Here is a 19599-nt window from a genome sequence, read left to right on the forward strand (position 1 = left end):
TTATGACCTTCAGCGAGTCTGATTCTATTTGGAGAGGCCATGCTCCTATATCCAACGCTACCTTTACCCCTTTTTTGATTGCACGCATTTCCGCATTTACTCATGGCATAGAGGAATCTTGATAGCAAATCCTCCTCTGAACAGGCCTTCTTGATCTCGGATCACCCCAGCTAATTAAGCATAGCATTCCTTCACCTTCACAGCAGCATCCGTGTTGCACTTAAACCATCCTCTTCTAGGGCATGTACACCCTAAAACTTCCAACTCTTTACTTGGTTCAAGATCAGGGCTTCGACATGTTATCCAAGCTTCCTTATTGGCTCGATAAAATTTCTCAATAATGAGCACCCCATTCCCTGATATTGAAAAATCGACCTTTTGTATCTTATAATATTGTTCATTTGATAACATTTGATACAATTGCCAACATAAAAAATTAGTTGTGGGAATTGCTAAAATAACAGAATGATGTCAATCTATTCGGTTGGAATCTTCACTTGATGACATATAGGTAACTTGATTAGATTTTTTTCTTTTCATTTTATGAAAAGAAATATATATTAAAGAAAGTAAAAGTAACAACAGCTGCAAAAGCATCTTGAGAAACAGCAATAAACTATTCAACCAGATGCTGTTGTGTCAAAAGACTAAAAGATTGAGCTGTTTTAGCCATAAGATCAATGGATCATATGGGATCCGACAAACAGAAACCTGAGAAGTTCAGGCAAATCATACCAAGCAAAATTAAAATTCAGGTCAACTAACAACTATGGTCCAGACTAGCTTGCCAAACATCCAAGCCATGAAACACAGTAGAGAGGGCGGTGGAAAATTAATCTGGTCAGTCAACTTGTTAAAAAAGCAAAAGAAAAAATAACCAAAAATGGACCCATTTCATCCTGGTAGGAGACCTATAAGATAGATCACTTGATGATCTTTTCCCATTATTGTGATTTAAGGATTTCCCAGAACCTTACTTGACAAGCACCGATTCATGATTTTAGATTGCTTTTATAGTACTAGAAATGGCAATAAATGATTGGATTCCCTGATTGTCTTTTGAGTTTTGAATTACATATAAAAATCAAGGTGGAGTTGTTCACCAAAGGAACAGTTAGAAAGTAGGCCAATGTTTGGCCACCAATATAACCATTTCCTTTTGTCACTATTTCACCTTCTGTTCCTTATAAGGCACCAAGCTCTGCTCTTCTCCTTCCATCCCAAACTCCCTGAACACATAGCACACCATCCCAGAGCAATTGAGTCTCACATCTCCCCATCTCGATCGCCACATATTTGTGTGACAAAACTACCCAGTTACTGAAATGGCAGCAAAAGTGATGAGCATTGGAATCACTTTGGTAGCAGTTCTTATGGCCATGCTCTGGGCAGGAGCCTCAGCTCAATCCAGTTGCACCAATGCGCTTGTTAGCATGTCTTCATGCCTCAACTACATAACTGGGAACTCATCAACTCCGTCTTCCTCGTGCTGCTCTCAGCTTACCAATGTGGTCAAGTCACAACCACAGTGCCTGTGCCAGGCCCTCAGCGGTGGAGGCTCTTCTTTGGGGATCAACATAAACCAGACCCAGGCACTGGCACTTCCTGGAGCCTGCAATGTACAAACTCCATCTGTTAGCAAATGCAATGGTAAGTGAAGCTTAAGTAAAATTACAAAGATCATGTTCATTTTATAGAAACCTGTTTAGGATCAAAATTGAATCTTATGTCAATTTTTCACGCATTGTGCAGCTGCTACAGCTTCACCATCACCAGCAGATTCACCCAGCAGTCCATCATCAGGTACAACATATTCAGAGAATGGCCTGAGTGACTGAATTTTGGCTTACATATTGTGTAATAAGCTGTTAATCTCATGTATAATTCTTGTTAATGCAGGAACTGGATCCAAGACTGTCCCATCAACAGATGAATCATCAGATGGAAGCAATGGCAAATTGTCATTTTCTTTGCTCTTCTTCGTTCTCTTTGTTACATCATATTCTTCAGCCTTCACCAGCTTCTAAGATCTGTTTCTCCATGTCTGTTCCTGTTAAAAGTTAAATATGATTCTTTATGTAGTCTTTTTCTTTGTTTGAGTGGAATACACCTTTCTTTTTAGAGATGGGTCTTGTCATTATTTTGTTTTGAGAGGAGAGGTATGTATTATTTATTTTTTAGGTGGGTTTTGTAATCAGTATTTATTAAATAAGAGCTGTACTACTCTCACTCTCAAAATAAAGATGAATCTTTAGTTATGAAATGATGATTCGTGTTGATCGGGGGTGGTTGGGCGAGGAATCAAGATCCAAGGGCAAACAACAAGGAGAATGAATATAAAAAGGAAGACAGAATATACTAATTCATCAAAGTTACAAAACAAGAACCAAAAATTATTGATCTCTTAATTACCCTTCCTACCCTCTCCCCTCTAATAGAAAATGATGAAAAACAGCCAATGCACAAACCTGGAACTGCTTTAAGTTCATGCTTGGCATACTACAGAAGCAATTAATTCTATAACTGAAGCAAACTTTCATTATCTAGAAGCTTTCAAAGATATTAAGATAAGTTAAACCAAGTAGTTAACAGTACTAAAAACAAGGACAACCCAAAAGCAAAGGAAGTAGAAACTTGCATTTCTACCAAATGCAAATAAATAGATGACAAGCATCATTAAGTAATATTTCCTTTGCCACTAGCTAAAAAAAAATGTCCAGAGATTCAAGGGCTTCCAGATATCCATCAGCTATCATTATCATAGCATCCATGTTCAAAACTTCAGAGCTTCCCACCAGTCTGTTATAGCAGCTGCTTATGCACCCAAGAAAAGAACCAGCCAAATTGCATATGGAGAAGCATCCAGTATCCACACAGTACCCAAGCCTTCCTGCACCTTCTAAAACCCTAGATTGGAAAAGGATGGGCATCCACCAACTCTCACCAAATCTAGGAAAACTGAACCTCCTAAAACTCCTACAATCGTATTAAGAATTAATCCTTATCCCTGAAAACACCTAGTTTGCCATCCCAACATCTCCCAGTTTGAAGTGTGGAATTGCCATCCAATGTCACTGATTCGGTAAATATCCCAAGATTGAACATCTAAAATGCATAATTATTTCATCCATGAACAGCACATTGTTAATCAGAATAGGTATTACCATAGCTTGATGAGTAAAAGGGTTGACATTGGCAGGTCAAGTTCAATGCAAGCAACACATACAAGAATGCACAAAACGTCACAAGTACTAACAATAGGAAATTAAATGAGACACCATGTAAAAGCTCTCCTCCTGTGGTCATTGACATACTAAAAATGCTGACCGAACGGCTTGGAAAAAATTGGGATACCGATTATTGACATGCTTTAGAATTTTATGCCCAACCAGATGCACAGCTAATCATAACAGGATCAGAAACTTATAAGTTGACACTTCAAGAGCTGCAGCTCTATCCTAATGCCTCTTGTTCTTGCTAATTTGTGCACGAATTCAACACCCAAGGCTCTTTCTATAAGAAGAAAAATGAGCACACAGAGAACCCAAGGAAAGGAAAACACTTGATGATTCTTTACAAACAGTTTTGATCTTCACATTCCACTGTTTCAACATCTTTGTTGACTCAGTACTGTCATCTCCAAAAAGCATGTAAACCCCAATAAATGCATATAATTCAGCACACACAAAACCATAGAAGATTGCTTCTCTGGCCTGAGCGTATTCAAATAGCAAAGAACAAAATGAGCCTGACGGGTCCATCTAAATAAATAAATTATAACATCAAATTTATCTTACGAAAACAGAATAAGAAACAAAAAAAAAAGTATAAAATATTAAGCAATCTGAGAATGCAAAACATGGTGTCCACCGAACTTACTTCTTGTTGAATGTCTCAAGACTCTCAACATGATCCTCAAAAGGCGAATTCTTTTCTGCCATTCCTCAACCAAAACGAGGACTTTTGATACCAAACCTTCGACAAATCACAACCCACCTACACACGTTCTGGCAAACAATGTGCTTCCCATCTGAGATTCATGTGAACAAAATAGTCAAAGTTCAAGTAAACCAACAATCAATCAATTCAGATCGAACCAAATTCATATTGATTTGTTTTCGAGTTTTGATTTACAGAAAGACTAGATAGACATACTGATACTGACCTAATCCACCAACTGAAAGCGTGGCCAAACCCTAAGAAAACCAGAAACTGATAATGCTCAAATTCTAAAATGGGACTCAATAGTAGATCGATTGCAAAATAAGCAAACATCATAATGGTTTGACTTCAAGTTAACAGGACAACATCAGAAGCGACAGATCCTGAGGCTTTTGCCATAATTTTGCTTGGGTGACGGGCATTAACGTCGAGACGAGATTTCGGACAGTCAAATCCGAAATCTCGGTCGAAATTGAATCTCAACCATTGAATTTCAACGAGATCGAAATTTCGACCAAAATTTTAATCTTACAGCCAGCTTGACGGTCCAAGCAAATCCCTTTTGCCATTAGGTTCAGTTAACAGATCTACCAGCTTAAAACTGTTCGGGCTTTGCCCCTCAACCCAACACCAATTCATTAAGGTTTGATTTGGTTCAATTTTACTGATTGAGGTTGCAAATTGACACTCTTAATTATTTGTTTATCTTGTCTAGCTGAGGGAACACCATTAAGTCATTAACTCATCCCAAGAACAACCTGATGAGTCCGGATCTGCATCCCATCAGGTGGGAGCGCTCTGTGCCCGACGGTTTTCCACCACAAAAACATGTGGGACTCACAGGGATTGATGAATTTTTTTTTTTTTTAATGTTTTAGGATTTTTACCTATGAGTTCCACATGTTTTTGTGGTAGAAAATCCGTCAGGGAGCACGGAGCGCTCCCCTAGCAGGGCAGATTCAAACTCCAACCTAATGATGCTGACTAGACCATGTCCAACGAAGGTTGATTTGGCAACTTTGCTAAACCCTAAACCCTAAAATTGAGTATGAGAATATATGCGACTAACCAAGCAATTGTATGCACTCCAAGCCCACAAAATCTCTTCAATTTTACCATAACTACATGTTTTTCTGGTGATTGCTCAATGCTTGACTTAACCATTGCATGCCGATCCTGATTGATTCACTTGGATTCTTGTTGAGGATCTAAAAAAGTTTAAGCCTAAGTTTATCCTAATCAACTCGATTCCAATGGACTTCAATTAACTAGAGCATTTGGTCCGGTGATCAAACCATTTAGGCAATTTCAGTTGCAATTCTTATTTTTGTAAAGACGTCGTTTCAAACTTGAACTTACAGCCAACGCAAGATTGCTCGATTATTAAGACCAACAACACCTCTTAGTGAAGCGGTTGTGGGTTCAACCATTCTTCATGGTATATGTAACATCCCATGTCCTCTACATAAAAAATTTTCCTTATGGCAAAAAAAAAAAAAAAAAAAAAAAAGAACTTACGACTCCTTGAACACAAGGAAACAATCTTATTGTTCAGGGTTATTCTAATGACATATAGAACCAATTTAATCCAACCAAACCAGACCGAACCAACGGATTAAGAGAGAGAAATTAAGACAATGGATCATGATGGTGCCAAGTGGAAGCAATGAACCAAGCTTATTGTTCTGGGTTAATCTAATAACATATATAGAAACACTTGCTCTTAATGAAAGAATCTTGTTGCTGAGTATAGATCATCTCCCCCGACGACTTTACAACTACAAATTATGTGAAGTCCACAAATAAAAAATATTAAAATATTTAAAAAAAAAAAAAAAAAAAAAACCATCACCATAATCCTGTGGGCTCCCTTGTAATTTGTGGACAATAGTCGAGTTCTCCCTTGTTGGGGAGATGATCCAGACTCCTTGTTGCTCTGGGTCAATCTAATAACATATAAAACCAAATAGAACCAATTCAACCCAACCAAACCAGACCGAACCAACTGATTTAGACAGAGAGAAAAAGCCAATGGACCATGATGGTGCCAAGTGGACAACACGCTGGCAGTAGTTCGAGAACAAGTAAAATGCCATTAGGGACGAATATTCCTTCATTTTAGGGTAAGTCCCTCGTCAAGATTTAACGTCACGGTCACGCCCCATTGCACCGTTTAGTACACACAACACAACACAACACAACACAAACGCCTCTTTTGGTTCTTTAAAAATTCTCTCAACAGGGTGTTACTGAACTGTTAAATGCTTTGTTGCATATCTCCGATAACGCAACAACCAAACATACAGATGTACTAGCTCCACCTTCGTCAACAAATATTGAAAAACGAAAACGGTAGAGCAGATCGTGTTACGTTTCTTGCTGATTTCTTTCATCACTCGTCTTCTTCAAGGTAGATTTTTCTCTCTCCTCCTCTCAGTTCCATTTCAATCCAAAATTTTCTTGAAATTCGTTTTGGTTTGTGTTTTAATTCTTTGAAATTACTCAATTCCATTCACCATAAAGAGAATTCGAGGGTTTTTTTTTGGCTAGAGGTGAGGACGTAATGCAATTTCATTTCTATTCCGTGAAGGGGAAGAAAAGGTACATGCGTTCTGTTTGCTTGGATGGAAGTGAATATTGGCATTTTATGGGAAAATGTGGAGTATTTATCTTTTCAATGAATTATTGATTTGAGTGTTTGTTATCGGTTTTTCGGGATTTAGTTCGAGTACTCGATTACTCGAGTAATTGTTAGCGTTGTTTCTTGGAGTTCTTGATCCGATTTTATGTGTGTTTCGTCTTGAATTTTCTGTTCTTGAATATGTAATGTCTTCTTGACCTTTGTGGTTATGTGGTACTTATGATGTGGCTTTTGCTTCATGTAAGAAATGTCTCAATGATAATTTACAGGAGGGGTTGCTTGGTCTATGTCTGTGGAATATGGGTAAAGTTTATGTTTTCATTTTTTAAAGTTTTTTTTATTTATTTATTTATTTATTTAGTCCGAGACCTTTGTCTGTAATGGAAATGTATAAAGTTATTCATTTATAATTCTTTTAGTTTCAGTGTGAGACTTTTTGGACTGGGTTTTGCCATGAAATAACATTAGTTTGGGTAGAGGGTAATAATTTATTCAATGATGTTCGAAATTGTGCTTAACATTGATGTTTTTGAGTCTGATATCAGTATATATTTCATGATTTGCTTTTTTTTTTTCGGTTTTCCTCCATATGAACTTTCTGTGTGTATGCTGCATTTTGTTACGTTCGTTATTTATGCCCAGAAACTTTGTTTCATAATGCTGTATTTTGCATATTAATTCTATGCCTGGTTGGGAGTATTCTGCAGAAAGAAAGAGGCACAGTGGAAAAACAAAAGAAATTTATGTCTGTTGAAGCCTGTATAATCCCAATTTGCGTTGAAGAATCCAATGAGATGGGATTAATTGAATTACACAAACTTTGTAGCATTAAGATTTACCTTTTGATATTACCATTATTCTTTTGAGTAATTGATTCAGGTGCAGCAGTGGGTCATTATTTGTGTCCTCAGTCTGCTTGATTTGGTGCTCTTTGAGTTACAGGAAATATTATTTGTACTGATAAATATTTATGACTGGTGACATTTGCAGCACTTCACATCCTTCTGTTTGAAACTTTGAAAGGCTAAATAGATAGAAGACGGTGATTATAGGGTTTTGTTTTTTAATGGAGTTATATAAGCATGAGAACTTTCCTTCCGGAAGCCTAGCTCTTCTTAGTTACTACATGATGAAAAATAGTATCATAGAGACCAACAATGGAGTCAAGAGATGACCAAAAGGTAGGTTTATAAGATTGGGTATATTGATTGTTAAATGGATGTTAAAAGTCAATTTGGTGAATGTGGATTCAACAATATAGTGATTCTTAATTTGGCATTGTGGAAGTTTCATGCCAAATATAGGCATTCCCTGGATGCGGGTTGAGAAATTCTTAAAGTGTTGTTGTCAAAGCTTAGACACTGCTGGAAGGATGATGATTCTGATTCATCTTCATATCTTGCATTGCAGCATCTGTGATTTTAGATAATTGCCTGAATCTTGGTATATCAGTATATGGCATCAAAGCCTAGGATCCTTGTTAAAGGATTGCCAGCAGAAGTTTCTTGCTTTTCCTTCTTCTTCTTTTTTTTTTTTGTGTGTGTGTGTGTGTGTGTGTGTGTGTGTGTTTGGGGGGGGGGGGTAAACACCCTGCAAATACAAAAACAAGAAAATACTTCATGGTATCTTGTTTAAAAATGTATGTTTTATGCCCTAAGATTTCACACAAATTTGCTCATCAAAGTTTCAAAAAAGTTTAAAAAAACATAAGCATTCCTAATGAATTTTTAGGAGTAAATTATTAAAAAGAAATTTTATTCGTGAACACTAGTAACTAACTTCTAAGAATAAGTTTACTAAATTTTTTTTAATTGAGATTGGTAATTAACTTTTACAAGTAAATTTAAAATAAAAAAGTTCTAAAAAACATAAAAATAGTAACAAAATTATATAAAAATCTTTATTAAAATGATAATTTTGGTAATTTAAGCATTTTTATTTGTTGAGTGGGAAAAGCTAGGCACTAGAATAGGAATTCTGTAACTTTTTTTCAAAATCGAACTCTTTTAGTGTAAAACTTTTTTCTAAAGCATCTTATCAGGTAATTCTTTTTTTAAATCAGTAGATCAAAGAAATTCTCATTTTTTTTTTGTGGGGGGGGGGGGGGGCTGGGTGTGGGGTTGTAGCACCCAGTTTTTCTGGTAGGAGAACTTATAGCAATTAACCGGTTTCTTTGATTCCACATTTTAATGTTACATGTCTGCTCAAGTCAAATTAGGAACTGTAATGGCCTTAGAAGGACATGGCCTGTTAACAGAATCTCTACAGCACCAATTCGAATTGGGCTGCTATGAGCAGGGTTAGCCAAAGTCAAACTATATGTGCTAGGATTATGCTTCCAAATAGATATATTAATGTGGGGGCTCAATAGGTTACATTGTTGTAAAATGGGATTAGATTTTATGATGTCTAACAATGTGGGATTTTGGATGATATTTTAGAACCTCACAGGGTTGAGGTGGTTAGGGTTTTGGGATAGGATATCTCTTTGAGGGTTTTGGAAGGTTTATTTGATTAAAGATTTGGAGTGTGTATAGCGAAACCTCTTCTTCTTCTTTTTTCATTCTTTTTTTTTTTTTTTTTTTTGGGGGGGGGGGGGGAAGTAACACAGAGGATTGTTTAAAGTTTGAAACAATTCCAATTGTTAGAAACATGTTGAGTGCTTAGATATAGGTTTCTTTATAAAGTTTGGTTTTTGGTGGTTGTGGTTACCAAGAAACAGGGTTGTAGTCGTCAGGTGGGAGTGTAGCTTGGATTGAGTAAGGGGGTTTGCATGGGTATACGTGGGTCAAATCCTGGATGAGGGTTAGATGGGCAGACTTTATGTTAGAAATTAGGTTTTCTTGAGGAAGGGGTAAAATCTTGGACCTGGGATGGTAGTTAAGTATTTGGTATGTACTCTGCATAGGATGAAGCATAGATCAAGATCTCATGAGATATCTGAGTTTTCCAGAAGGCTGAGATGAGATTGACATTGACTAAATAAATAAATAATGTTTTGTAAGATTTCTCTGTTGAGGTCAAGATGTTGGTTCGACTAGATACTGAATCAGCTCAATGAATAAGAAGGTCATGAACTCAGTTGAGTCAAGGTATCTTGTCTCAACTCTATAGAGTTATTGATTTCTACTGTAGTTTGGTGTGTTCTTCACCCTTCTACTCGATTTTTGTTGGAATCTTCAACAGAGTAGCTCTTGCACTTGATCTCCTCTACCTCTACACATGTATTCTAGCCTATTAATCACATTTCCAAAGAAGGTAACCATTCCCCCCAAATCATTTTGTTTTTTGGTTTTTAGTTGTCAAAATCTTTATCTTGTTGTGTTTAGACTGATATCTGTTATACAACTTCACCCAAGCAACGCGTTCGTTTTTCCAAATTCTTTTTCCTGTCAATAATTTTATTTTTCCATACCTGATTTTATGTTTTATAGCTGAATTCCTCCGTATTTGCTATTTAGCTTATATCGTTATAGATTCTACTCTGTAAAAGAAGTCGAGATATACTACTTTATTATAAACTGTTTTATGTTATATACCGAATTCCTCGTATTTGCTATGTAGCTTATATCGTCATAGATTCTACTCTGTAAAAGAAGTCGAGATATGCTACTTTATTATAACTGAACATGTTTATCAGTTATCACATACTTGTTTTACATGAATGTATGAGTTGGTTATCTTTTATGTGTAATTACTTGTAGGATAGGGTTTATTAGACTTTTAGTTCATCATAGTGTACCACTTATGGTCCAAAGTCAAACTCTAACTTGGACCAGTTTTTTCATTACCAAGTTTCATCTCCATCTGCCATCAAATACCCCTCGAAATGGCCCAAAAAGTGCACCAACTTATCAAGATCTGGAGTCAGCTTGGTTTTTTAAGGGCCTAAGGTGACCCTTTGAGTTCAAGTTCTTGAAACATGGTATGAACCATGGAGGGGATGATGTGTATAGGCTGTGGGACGGATTTGGGAGGATTCCAGTGGTGCATGCGGGCTGTGGTTATATCCTTGGAATTTCCAAAAAATGAAAATAGAAAATTGGAAGTGAGGGTTTGGGGAATTCAGAAGATTAGAAGAAGAATCTTGGGGATGGGATGATTCAACTTACTGTTGATTTGAAGAACAGCAGGCTGAAGGTTTAATGAAGACCTTGATCTTGCAGAATTTTGACAACAAGAAGGGGAAGATGCCGCATAAGAAGAGGGCAGGGGGAGAAGAAGATGGTCAAAGATCCATGCTATGCAGTTGGACTCGACTGGTAGCAACAAACAGAACTCATAATTAAATTCATTAGTTAAACTGATTGCAAATTATTTATAACCACTTTCTTTTTCTTTCTTTTTGAGCATGGATATAAATAATTTATTATAAGAAAGCTGAGTAAGAAACAGGTGCCTAAGGAGGAGAATCCTACCAAACAAAAGAAAAATGAAGTACAGAAGAGCCCTTGGCTAAGAAATGAGCTTTTCTATTAGAGTCTGTAGGAATGAAGCAAAAACAATCATGATTGAAAGAAAAAACTAAGCAGAGTAAATGCTCGATAAAAGTTGGAGAGGTATAATCTAGAGATCATTATACACCATTACAAGTCTGAATTAAGGTCATGAAATCACTAAAGATGACTAATGGTTGTAACCAAAAACTTGGGAAAGATCAGACTGTAACCCCATCCTCACCTTCTAGAAGCAACTGGAGAACCATAAGACCCTGACTTCCTTTGGGAGTTGAATGTATAACCATGTCCCATCTGTGAAATCTGCAAAGCAGTCAAATGATATGTGCAAGGAACCTATTACCTTGGTTGGAGATGACAAAAGATTTGAGTAGCATATTTTTCATACAAGAGTATGGAGACGACTACACAAATGAAACTCCTTTAACGCCAATGCTACCAAAGGTCCTTCAAAGCTGAAGATAGGAACAAAGAAGGTGCTGGTAGGAATGTCCACAATGGATGGAGGTTATAGGGACAAGGAAGGGGCGGGCAAGAAGGTTTGCACTGGAGTACCTTATAACAGAAAACACAAGCATGATAATCCTATCTTTAACACATACGATGAGGATGGAAAAACATATAGGGAATGCCCACATCATAATACAACTCCACTGACCTTTGAGGAGCGCATACCGTTATTGGAGATCAATATCACATTAACGATCAGATTCTTATTTCTAGCAATGGGAATGGTAGTAAGGACAAAAAGGTGGATGCTAATGTGGAAACAGGGGCAGAGCCAGGATTCAACATGGGGTGGGGGTAATGAGAGTCCGGATCACCTCTCTGTCAGGGGAGCAATGATGCGTTTTCACCACACATTATGTGGGCCCCATGTGGGACACACCAGGGGTCCCACCTCTAAATTACTATATGATATTCAGATATGTGGTGGGCCCACATTTGAAAAATATAGGTAAATTGTTAAGTAACAAAATTATAGGTAAATTATTAAAAATATATTGAAATAAAGCCCGAGGACTAAAATTGTACAAGTAGATTTGTTGAAGGTTAAAAACTTTAAAATATCATCAACAGTAGTTTCAAAATTTAGGAGTAAATTATTGAGAAAAAACTTTAAAAGAATATTTAGGTAGTTAAAACTTAAGATTGAAATTTTTATTAGGAGGGATTGAAATTTTAGGAGAGTTTCGGGATTCATGAGTAGTTTCTAGTTGGATTTTAAATGTTTCTTCCTTGAAATTAGGGTTTTAATTGTAACCTTGAATAATTATTGAGAATGATCTTTCTACCCATTATATTTACCCTTAAAAATTATTTCTTTTTTTTTTTTTTTTGGGGGGGGGGGGCAAATAATGACATTTCATACATGGAAAGAGAAAAACAAGGGAAAAATAAGGACATTAAGAAAAATTTAGAAAAGGGGTGGGGGCCCCCCTAAGGAGCTCTGCTCATATGTGGAAAGTCTTGATAACAAGTCAAAAGAAACTTGTGCTCTGTTAGAAAGACTAAAGGAGATGCTAGTTGAAAGAGTTAAAGCAAATCATGGTGAGGAAAAAGAGGTATTACTTGAAGCTCTGACAAGGGATATACTACACATGAAGTTAAGCCCACATAGCCCATGGAAGAATTGCTGCCCATGTTCGCCAAAGTAATTTCAGAAGAGATCGTTGAAGACAACAAGGCTAAAACAGTGAAAGATAAAGAGGTGACTCAAGCCATTGCCAAAGCTAAAGATGGTAATACTGAAGCTTGCAAAGATAATTGAAGCAATAGCTCCAGTTGGCAATGTGATTGGAGAAGTAACCTATGAACGTGGCCGCTGATTTTGCACATGAACACGTTTAATTTGTCATACCTCTTGATTCTTTGTAGGGAAGGCTTCCTGACTAAAAGACTTCATTCCACCACTCCTACACTGCCAGAGTTCTGCTTAGGTTTGGTTAAGGCTATTATACATATCCCCCTCTCCCCCCCCCCCCCGCCGTGCAACATCACTACAGAATTCAAGGACAATTTTTTTCTTTTCAAGGTGGGGAGAGTTGATGTGGATTCAAACCCCACTGAGGTATTTTTCCTAGGAGGCCTTGGGTTTGGGTCATATAGGCAGGGTTTAAAGTATTGGTATCAAGTATCGTATCGGTCAAGTGATTTTAAGAGACATATCATCCCCTTTCAAGTATTGTATTGTACTGGCTGATGCATATTATGCAATCCAATCCAATAAAGAGACGTATCGATATGACAGAGGATTGGCATTTTGCCAAGATGTGATCTATCTCTTTCCTTGGTTGGAGTGGAACTTTGTATGGGTTGTGTCTAATATAGGTACGTATTGGCTAGTATCATACATATACTTTAAACCTTGCATATGGGCCTGCATTGGGTGGGTTTCCTTTTTAATTGGTCAACTTAATGAACCTAAAACATGGATACATGAATTGAGTACGAGAATTTCTTAGTCTTTTTTTATTTTTATTTTTTGTGTCTGGTCCTTAATTGTTTAGTCCTTGTTATGGTTGATTCATTTTATTTAATTAGACCTTATTAGAGCTGATGCATGTTATTTAATTAGTCCATTTTAAGGCTAATGCATGTTAATTAAGATGGTCATTATTGTAGTTGATGGGGAGTCCTTATAAAAGTTGAACTATGAAACCCAAGTCCAATTGGAGTTTGTACTAAAATGCAGCTAAGTTGTATACGGTTGGGATTTCTAATGTATTTGAATTTATTAAGGCTATAATAGCCACCACTCGCATATAATAGCTACAAAGTTCAGATCAATAAAGCCAGCTATTGCAGCCTATGTGTTTGTTGTTCTCAAAGAATAACATGCTCCAGCAATAGTAAGATATCTCCAGTTTCTTGAGTGAGGTCTCTATTGTAATCAAGCTGAGATTCCTCTACAGCTGTGGATTTAGTCTGCCTTCAGTTCTGTCCATCATCATCACAGCTCACTGTAAGACATTTCCTCTAAGTAGTTGGTGAGCCAGCAAACTCCTATCTCCTTGTGGTATGAAGCTCGGGCATTACTTTTTGTTTTTATTGTTCTTGCACTTCCTTTATCCATTAACACATCCATTTTAGTAATTTATTTTCTGTTTTTAGTTATTAAAATCAGATCTGTCTGTCTGTTTGACATCAGAATTTCAGGGATATCTTGCTCATCTCTATTTGGTAATTCTCACTTCTGCCTAGTTCAATGCTGTTCTACAACTCTGCCCCTCCTTTGGACTTCCAATTCTGTCCCTACTGTCATTTTTAGAGTTACCATTAAGATATTACTCTTACTCCTATTTTCCATCTGATTCTCTGCCATGGATACCTCGCAAATCTGTTATATTCTCTATGAAACGATCTTGCTTAGCTACTGTTTTGATTACTCAAATACAGTACTACATTACCATGTGGCAATCCAGAAGTTAAGATCACGATTGATTTATTTTTGGTGATCATCTCTTTGCTGTCTGATGCAAATTGCATCCAAGCTTCATCTTGATACACTTTTAAGGATGCTAGGTTCTTCGGTGAGATGATGAGATGCAGCATCTCTGAAATGGTGCTATTACAAGATGCATGTTTTTGCTGGTTTGTGAAATCTCTATGTTCACTTGGTCACCTTTGATACTGAAAGCAGTAACATAGATCCGATGGTTAAAACTGCATGGTACAATTCTTAACTGTCCAGAATTACATTAGGACTTAAAGAGGGAAACGGACACATTGAGTGGCTGCCATGCCCAACTAAAGACATGATGACATCTTTGAATTCAATCACTTTCTGAAGTAAATAGACCTTGTAAGGTGGAATCACTAATCTGCAAGAGGAGTTGAAGAGGTACAAGTGATTTACATGGTGTTTTCTGCAAAGAAGTCTACGATGAAAGTCGTGGTTTCTAAGATGAAGCATAATTGCTACATCATCATCTTCTGCAAGGAGCTAGGTACTTAAGAGACAATGCATTGAGAGCTTGTGTAGTGCATAAGTGCGGACATGATGTGATTTAGTGGTGTTATCGTGACCTGCATGACCAGATCCAGAAACCAGACTCAAGTGGAACAGGCCCAACTGCCCAACCCAAGTTTGGACAGTCTGACCAATAAGGGTTTTTTTTTTTTTTTTTGGTAATTGACCAACAAGGGTTTTAGGGGTTAGTTGATTGGGTTTATTATTGACAGTGGCAATTTCTTGTTCTTCTTTCATTTATTTATTTATTATTTTTTTTTTATTGAAGATAGTGATATTCAGTTTTTAAATCTCGATTTCGAGCCCTTTTTCTGTCAGGCCTGAAACCTAGACATGCAATATCTTCTTAAGATTACAACAGTGGGCCTTCCAAACCATCAAAACTGGGTTGCATTTCAGCCAGGCCTTAAACCTAGACATGCCAGATCTTCTTAGGACTGCAAGTGTGGGCCTTCTAAACCATCCAAACTGGGTTTCAACCATGTGTTTCATTTCAGCCAGGCTTGAAACCATGAGGTCCATGACAACTCCAAGGTTTTGGACTTTTTCATCTTTAGATTTAGTTCCATTGTCATATGTAAGACAGGAGTATAGGTCCATAACATTATTGCTTCTCTTAGTTTCCTTGTTTGAAGCTGTTTCAAAGATAGAAATGGTCTCTGTTAGTGTTTGAGGTCTCTTTCTGTATGTCACCTCGTTGTTTGGAATGGATTGAAAATTTTATTTTCAGACCGGAGTTCATCCTTACGGGTGTGAATGTGTGTGGAATGGTGTTTCCCTCTCTCTCTCTCTCTCTCTCTCTCTCTCTCTCTCACACACACACACACACACTCTTCCGCCCGTTTGGTTCAGACCTTCCTTTTCCCAATGGTTTATTTAGCAAAACGAAATAAAAGAGAAAAGATTAAAAAAATAAAAATAAAATAAAAGAAAGATCTAGTTGCACAAGCAAACACACCGAGAATATTAAGGAAAAAACAAAACGAAAATAGAAGAGAGATTTAAATATATATACCCTATTAGATATAGACAGTTACTAGTCAGTTTCCCTGGATTACTTGAGGTTTATGGAGGTCCACTACTTGAATTCTGTTCCTTTTGTGTTCCCTTTGTCAGGTATACATGCTCTGAGAACTCCTAAGTCATGCCTTTGCCCACCACTACTTGGGGTTTATGGAGGTCCAATACTTGAGTTCTGTTCCTTTTGTGTTCCCTTTGTCAGGGATACATGCTCTGAGAACTCCCAACTCATGCCTTTGCCCACCACTTCATCCCAAGTCAAATTTTGCATTCCCTTATGTATGTTCTGACACACTTGCATTTCTTCACCTGCTTTCTTTTGTGTCTTTACTGCACATGACAAAGCCATCTTGACATTCATTGGTGCTACTTTGAAGTTCCCTTGGATGCATTGGGTCCTAATAATGTCTTTCCTTGCCTCTTGTTCTTTTCAGTTTTTCAACTGGATTATTTCTTCGTGTGGCTATTTTTTTGGGGTTGGGTTTTGACTGCCAATAGATATTTAGTTGAGGAAACTGAAGTGTTTCTGTTCTGGTTCTGAACTAGGTAGATTGATCCACGATTTATAAATTGCTATTGGTTAAGGTATTTGTGCAGATTTTGATGTGCATGCTTTTGATGCTTCTATTCATAAAACAAAAATGGAAATGCTACAGGATGTTTGCTGCTTGTTCAACCAAAACCTGTACATGCCCTCTTGTGCCACAACTTTTAGAGCATTGTGTAAAAATTCAATGTCTAATCTTACTATTTTTTGCACTAAGCATTGTGTAAAAATTCATTGTCTAATCTTACTATTTTTTTGCACTAAGTGGTATGCTTTTGTTTCAGATTGTACACTCCGCCTTGTCCAATTTTGAAGCAATTCTCATCTGTCTTCACAGTTCATTGAGAAATTGTCTGCGTAGGATGTAAGAAGGTTCATTATGTCCGGACTAATTGAAGGTCTTCCTGATGCTGTTGCACTTCAATGCCTTGCACGAGTCCCATTCTCTCTCTACCCCAACTTGCAGCTTGTTTGCCGTTCATGGAGAGCTGCTGTTCGTAGCCCAGAGCTCTTCAAGACCCGCCGTGAGCTTGGTGCATTAGAGGAATTCTTGTGTGTCTGTGCTTTTGAGCCTGAGAATTTATGGCAGCTTTATGATCCTCTCAGGGACCTCTGGTTGACACTGCCTGTTCTGCCCTCAGAGATCAGGCATCTTGCACATTTTTGTGTGGTCTCCACTGCAGGGAAGTTGTTTGTTCTTGGTGGTGGCAGTGATGATGTTGATCCATTGACTGGTGATCATTATGGTATTTTTGCAACTGATGAAGTGTGGTCATATGATCCCATCCTTCAATGTTGGGATAGACGGGCATCCATGCTAGTACCCCGTGCCATGTTTGCATGCTGTGTGCTGGAAGGGAAGATTATTGTTGCAGGTGGTTTCACCAGCTGCCGAAAGTCTATCTCTAAGGCTGAGATCTATGACCCAGATAAGGACGTTTGGGTTCCAATTCCTGATCTCCCTCATACACACAATTCAGCATGTTCAGGAGTGGTAATCGATGGCAAATTGCATGTGTTGCATAGGGGGCTCTCAACGGTGCAGGTGTTGGAGAATGCCGCATGTGGATGGGCAGTTGAGGACTATGGGTGGCTGCAGGGCCCAATGGCAGTTGTTAGAGGGGAGCTATATGTGTTGAGCCATGGGGTCATCTTCAAGCAGGGAAAGGAGCAAAGGCTACGAAAGATGATGGCAGCAGCACCAGCATCGGCTTTGGACTTCCAGAGTAGAATTGGGTTTGCAATGATCGGATTAGGAGATGAGCTTTACATGATTGGAGGGGTGATTGGCCCTGGCAGATGGAATGTAGACATCAAACCGCTGTCAGATGTCGATGTCCTTACTGTTGGGATCGACAGACCAACTTGGCACCAGGTCTCACCTATGACGCAATGCCGTGGCACTGTACTTGGGTGTGCGCTGTTGAGGATCTAATGCCTGCTTTATCTCTTTTTGATGGAACCAGTAGTAGTGCATCTAGTGGAGTTTCAATCCCCAATTCGAAGAAAGAGAGAGAGATGGTGGTGTTTGTTTTGGTTTGGGGGGGGGGGGGTTGCGGCAGTCTGTACCCAGCTTCAGTTCTCTAGTTTGTGAACACATTTTTATTGGTAGACTCAGATATTTTCTAAGAGGAATTGCCATTCAGTAAGGCTACAGAGTTGATTGGGTGCACTAGGTGGATAACAAAAAAACTACAATACATCAATGAATTGGATCTTTGTATTAAGTAAGAAATTAATTGCTCCTTTTTTGTGGGAAATTTGATCATCTTATTGAAACTCAACTCATGACATATATGATGGTATAACTGAATGGTATTGCACAAGCTGGAAATTTACCAACCACAGGGTAAGTTTTTCATCTGTATTTACCAAAGGCTACATCCCATAGCCTCTAGGGGTGCAAGTTTGGCCCTGATGATCCGACGTCCTAAGCCTGCCTTGAGCCCGGATAGGGTTTGGGCTCAAGATTTTGACCCTAAGGGCGGGTTAGGGCAAAGGGTGGGCCTAAGATTATTCTTTGACCCTGGGAATGGGCTTGGCTTGGTCCTATAGGGCTTAGGGTCAAGGACAATAATCTTTAGCCTTAAATTATGGTCAAGGCAATAATGAACTTAGATTATAATATATAGGGGTGTACTTGAGATTGCAAAAGTTCGGCCTTGTTGTAGCCCTAATTAGTCTCTTCTGTCGGTCAGTAAGCCATCCATAGCATTAAGACTACTTATACGTTTAAGGGGAAGAGAGAGAGACTGCATAAACATTTCATGATATAAATATTATAGCCTAATAGGGATAATTACTATTGCCCCCTATAATATAGTTTAATTATTATTTTATCCCTTATATTTTTCTAAATTATTAATTTAACCTTCAACTTTGTCTGACTACTATTTCTCCCTCTACCGTTAAATTCCTTTAGTCAAATGATGACATGGTATATTTTATTTTTAAAAATCCCAAATTAATTCTATGATTTTATATTACTTATTTACACTATATTAAATTACATTATTATCCTCATTAATTAGGAAAACTTAAACCTAATTAAACAATATTCTTTTCTAGTCAAAAGAATAAGAGAAAAGAAAAGGAAACTCATTTACAAATTTATATATATGTATTTTTCAATTTAGTAAGAAAAATTTGTAATTTCTAATTTTTTGTGTTATTTACTTTCCAGTTTAATGTTATAAATTTTAAGAAATTTCTACTTCCAATAGGTTGTTATTTATTTATTGTTTAAATTGACGTTAACAATTTTAGACTATTAGCAATGTATGATTTTTTTTTCTTTCTAAATGAAGATAATATTATCTTTGGTCTTCTTAATTATAAAAGGGCAAAATAGACATTAAACATTCAACCTTAAACGGATGACTCTTATTATTCGTGCCTGGGATTCGTTGAAAAAGAAAAATACCTTGCCTTGCTTCGGCGAATGATTCCGCCTTTGATTCGGCGGATTTGAATTACCATGCGTCTCTATCCCCCGATGCGGCTGAAACTGCCTTTGCTC

At 37.5% G+C, this 19599-nt stretch overlaps 2 protein-coding genes and 1 long non-coding RNA gene across 3 annotated transcripts; 2 read left to right on the forward strand and 1 right to left on the reverse strand.

Moving 5' to 3' along the window:
• The first annotated feature begins 1150 nt into the window (after nt 1-1150).
• On the forward strand, nt 1151-2212 carry LOC149003417 (non-specific lipid transfer protein GPI-anchored 5-like). The gene is made up of 3 exons (XM_089138551.1): nt 1151-1650; nt 1753-1803; nt 1900-2212. Exons 1-3 carry the CDS (start codon nt 1326-1328, stop codon nt 2025-2027), a joined length of 504 nt encoding a protein of 167 aa, XP_088994677.1. The 5' UTR covers nt 1151-1325; the 3' UTR covers nt 2028-2212.
• On the reverse strand, nt 1967-4468 carry LOC149003418 (uncharacterized). Its single transcript, XR_016170393.1, has 3 exons — nt 4166-4468; nt 3880-4030; nt 1967-2050 (listed from the first exon to the last, which is right to left on the reverse strand). It is a non-coding gene; the product is annotated as an uncharacterized LOC149003418 (long non-coding RNA).
• A 1665-nt stretch (nt 4469-6133) lies between these two features.
• LOC149003419 (Galactose oxidase/kelch repeat superfamily protein) lies at nt 6134-18119 on the forward strand. Its single transcript, XM_089136932.1, has 2 exons — nt 6134-6352; nt 16865-18119. The coding sequence occupies exon 2, from the start codon at nt 16960-16962 to the stop codon at nt 18013-18015; it is 1056 nt and encodes a 351-aa protein (XP_088993058.1). The 5' UTR covers nt 6134-6352; nt 16865-16959; the 3' UTR covers nt 18016-18119.
• Nucleotides 18120-19599: the final 1480 nt, after the last annotated feature.

This window comes from Hakea prostrata, chromosome 10 (genome assembly GCF_041222555.1).
Source record: "Hakea prostrata isolate BN-2017 chromosome 10, UWA_Hpros_2, whole genome shotgun sequence".
NCBI classification, from domain to species: Eukaryota; Viridiplantae; Streptophyta; class Magnoliopsida; order Proteales; family Proteaceae; genus Hakea; species Hakea prostrata.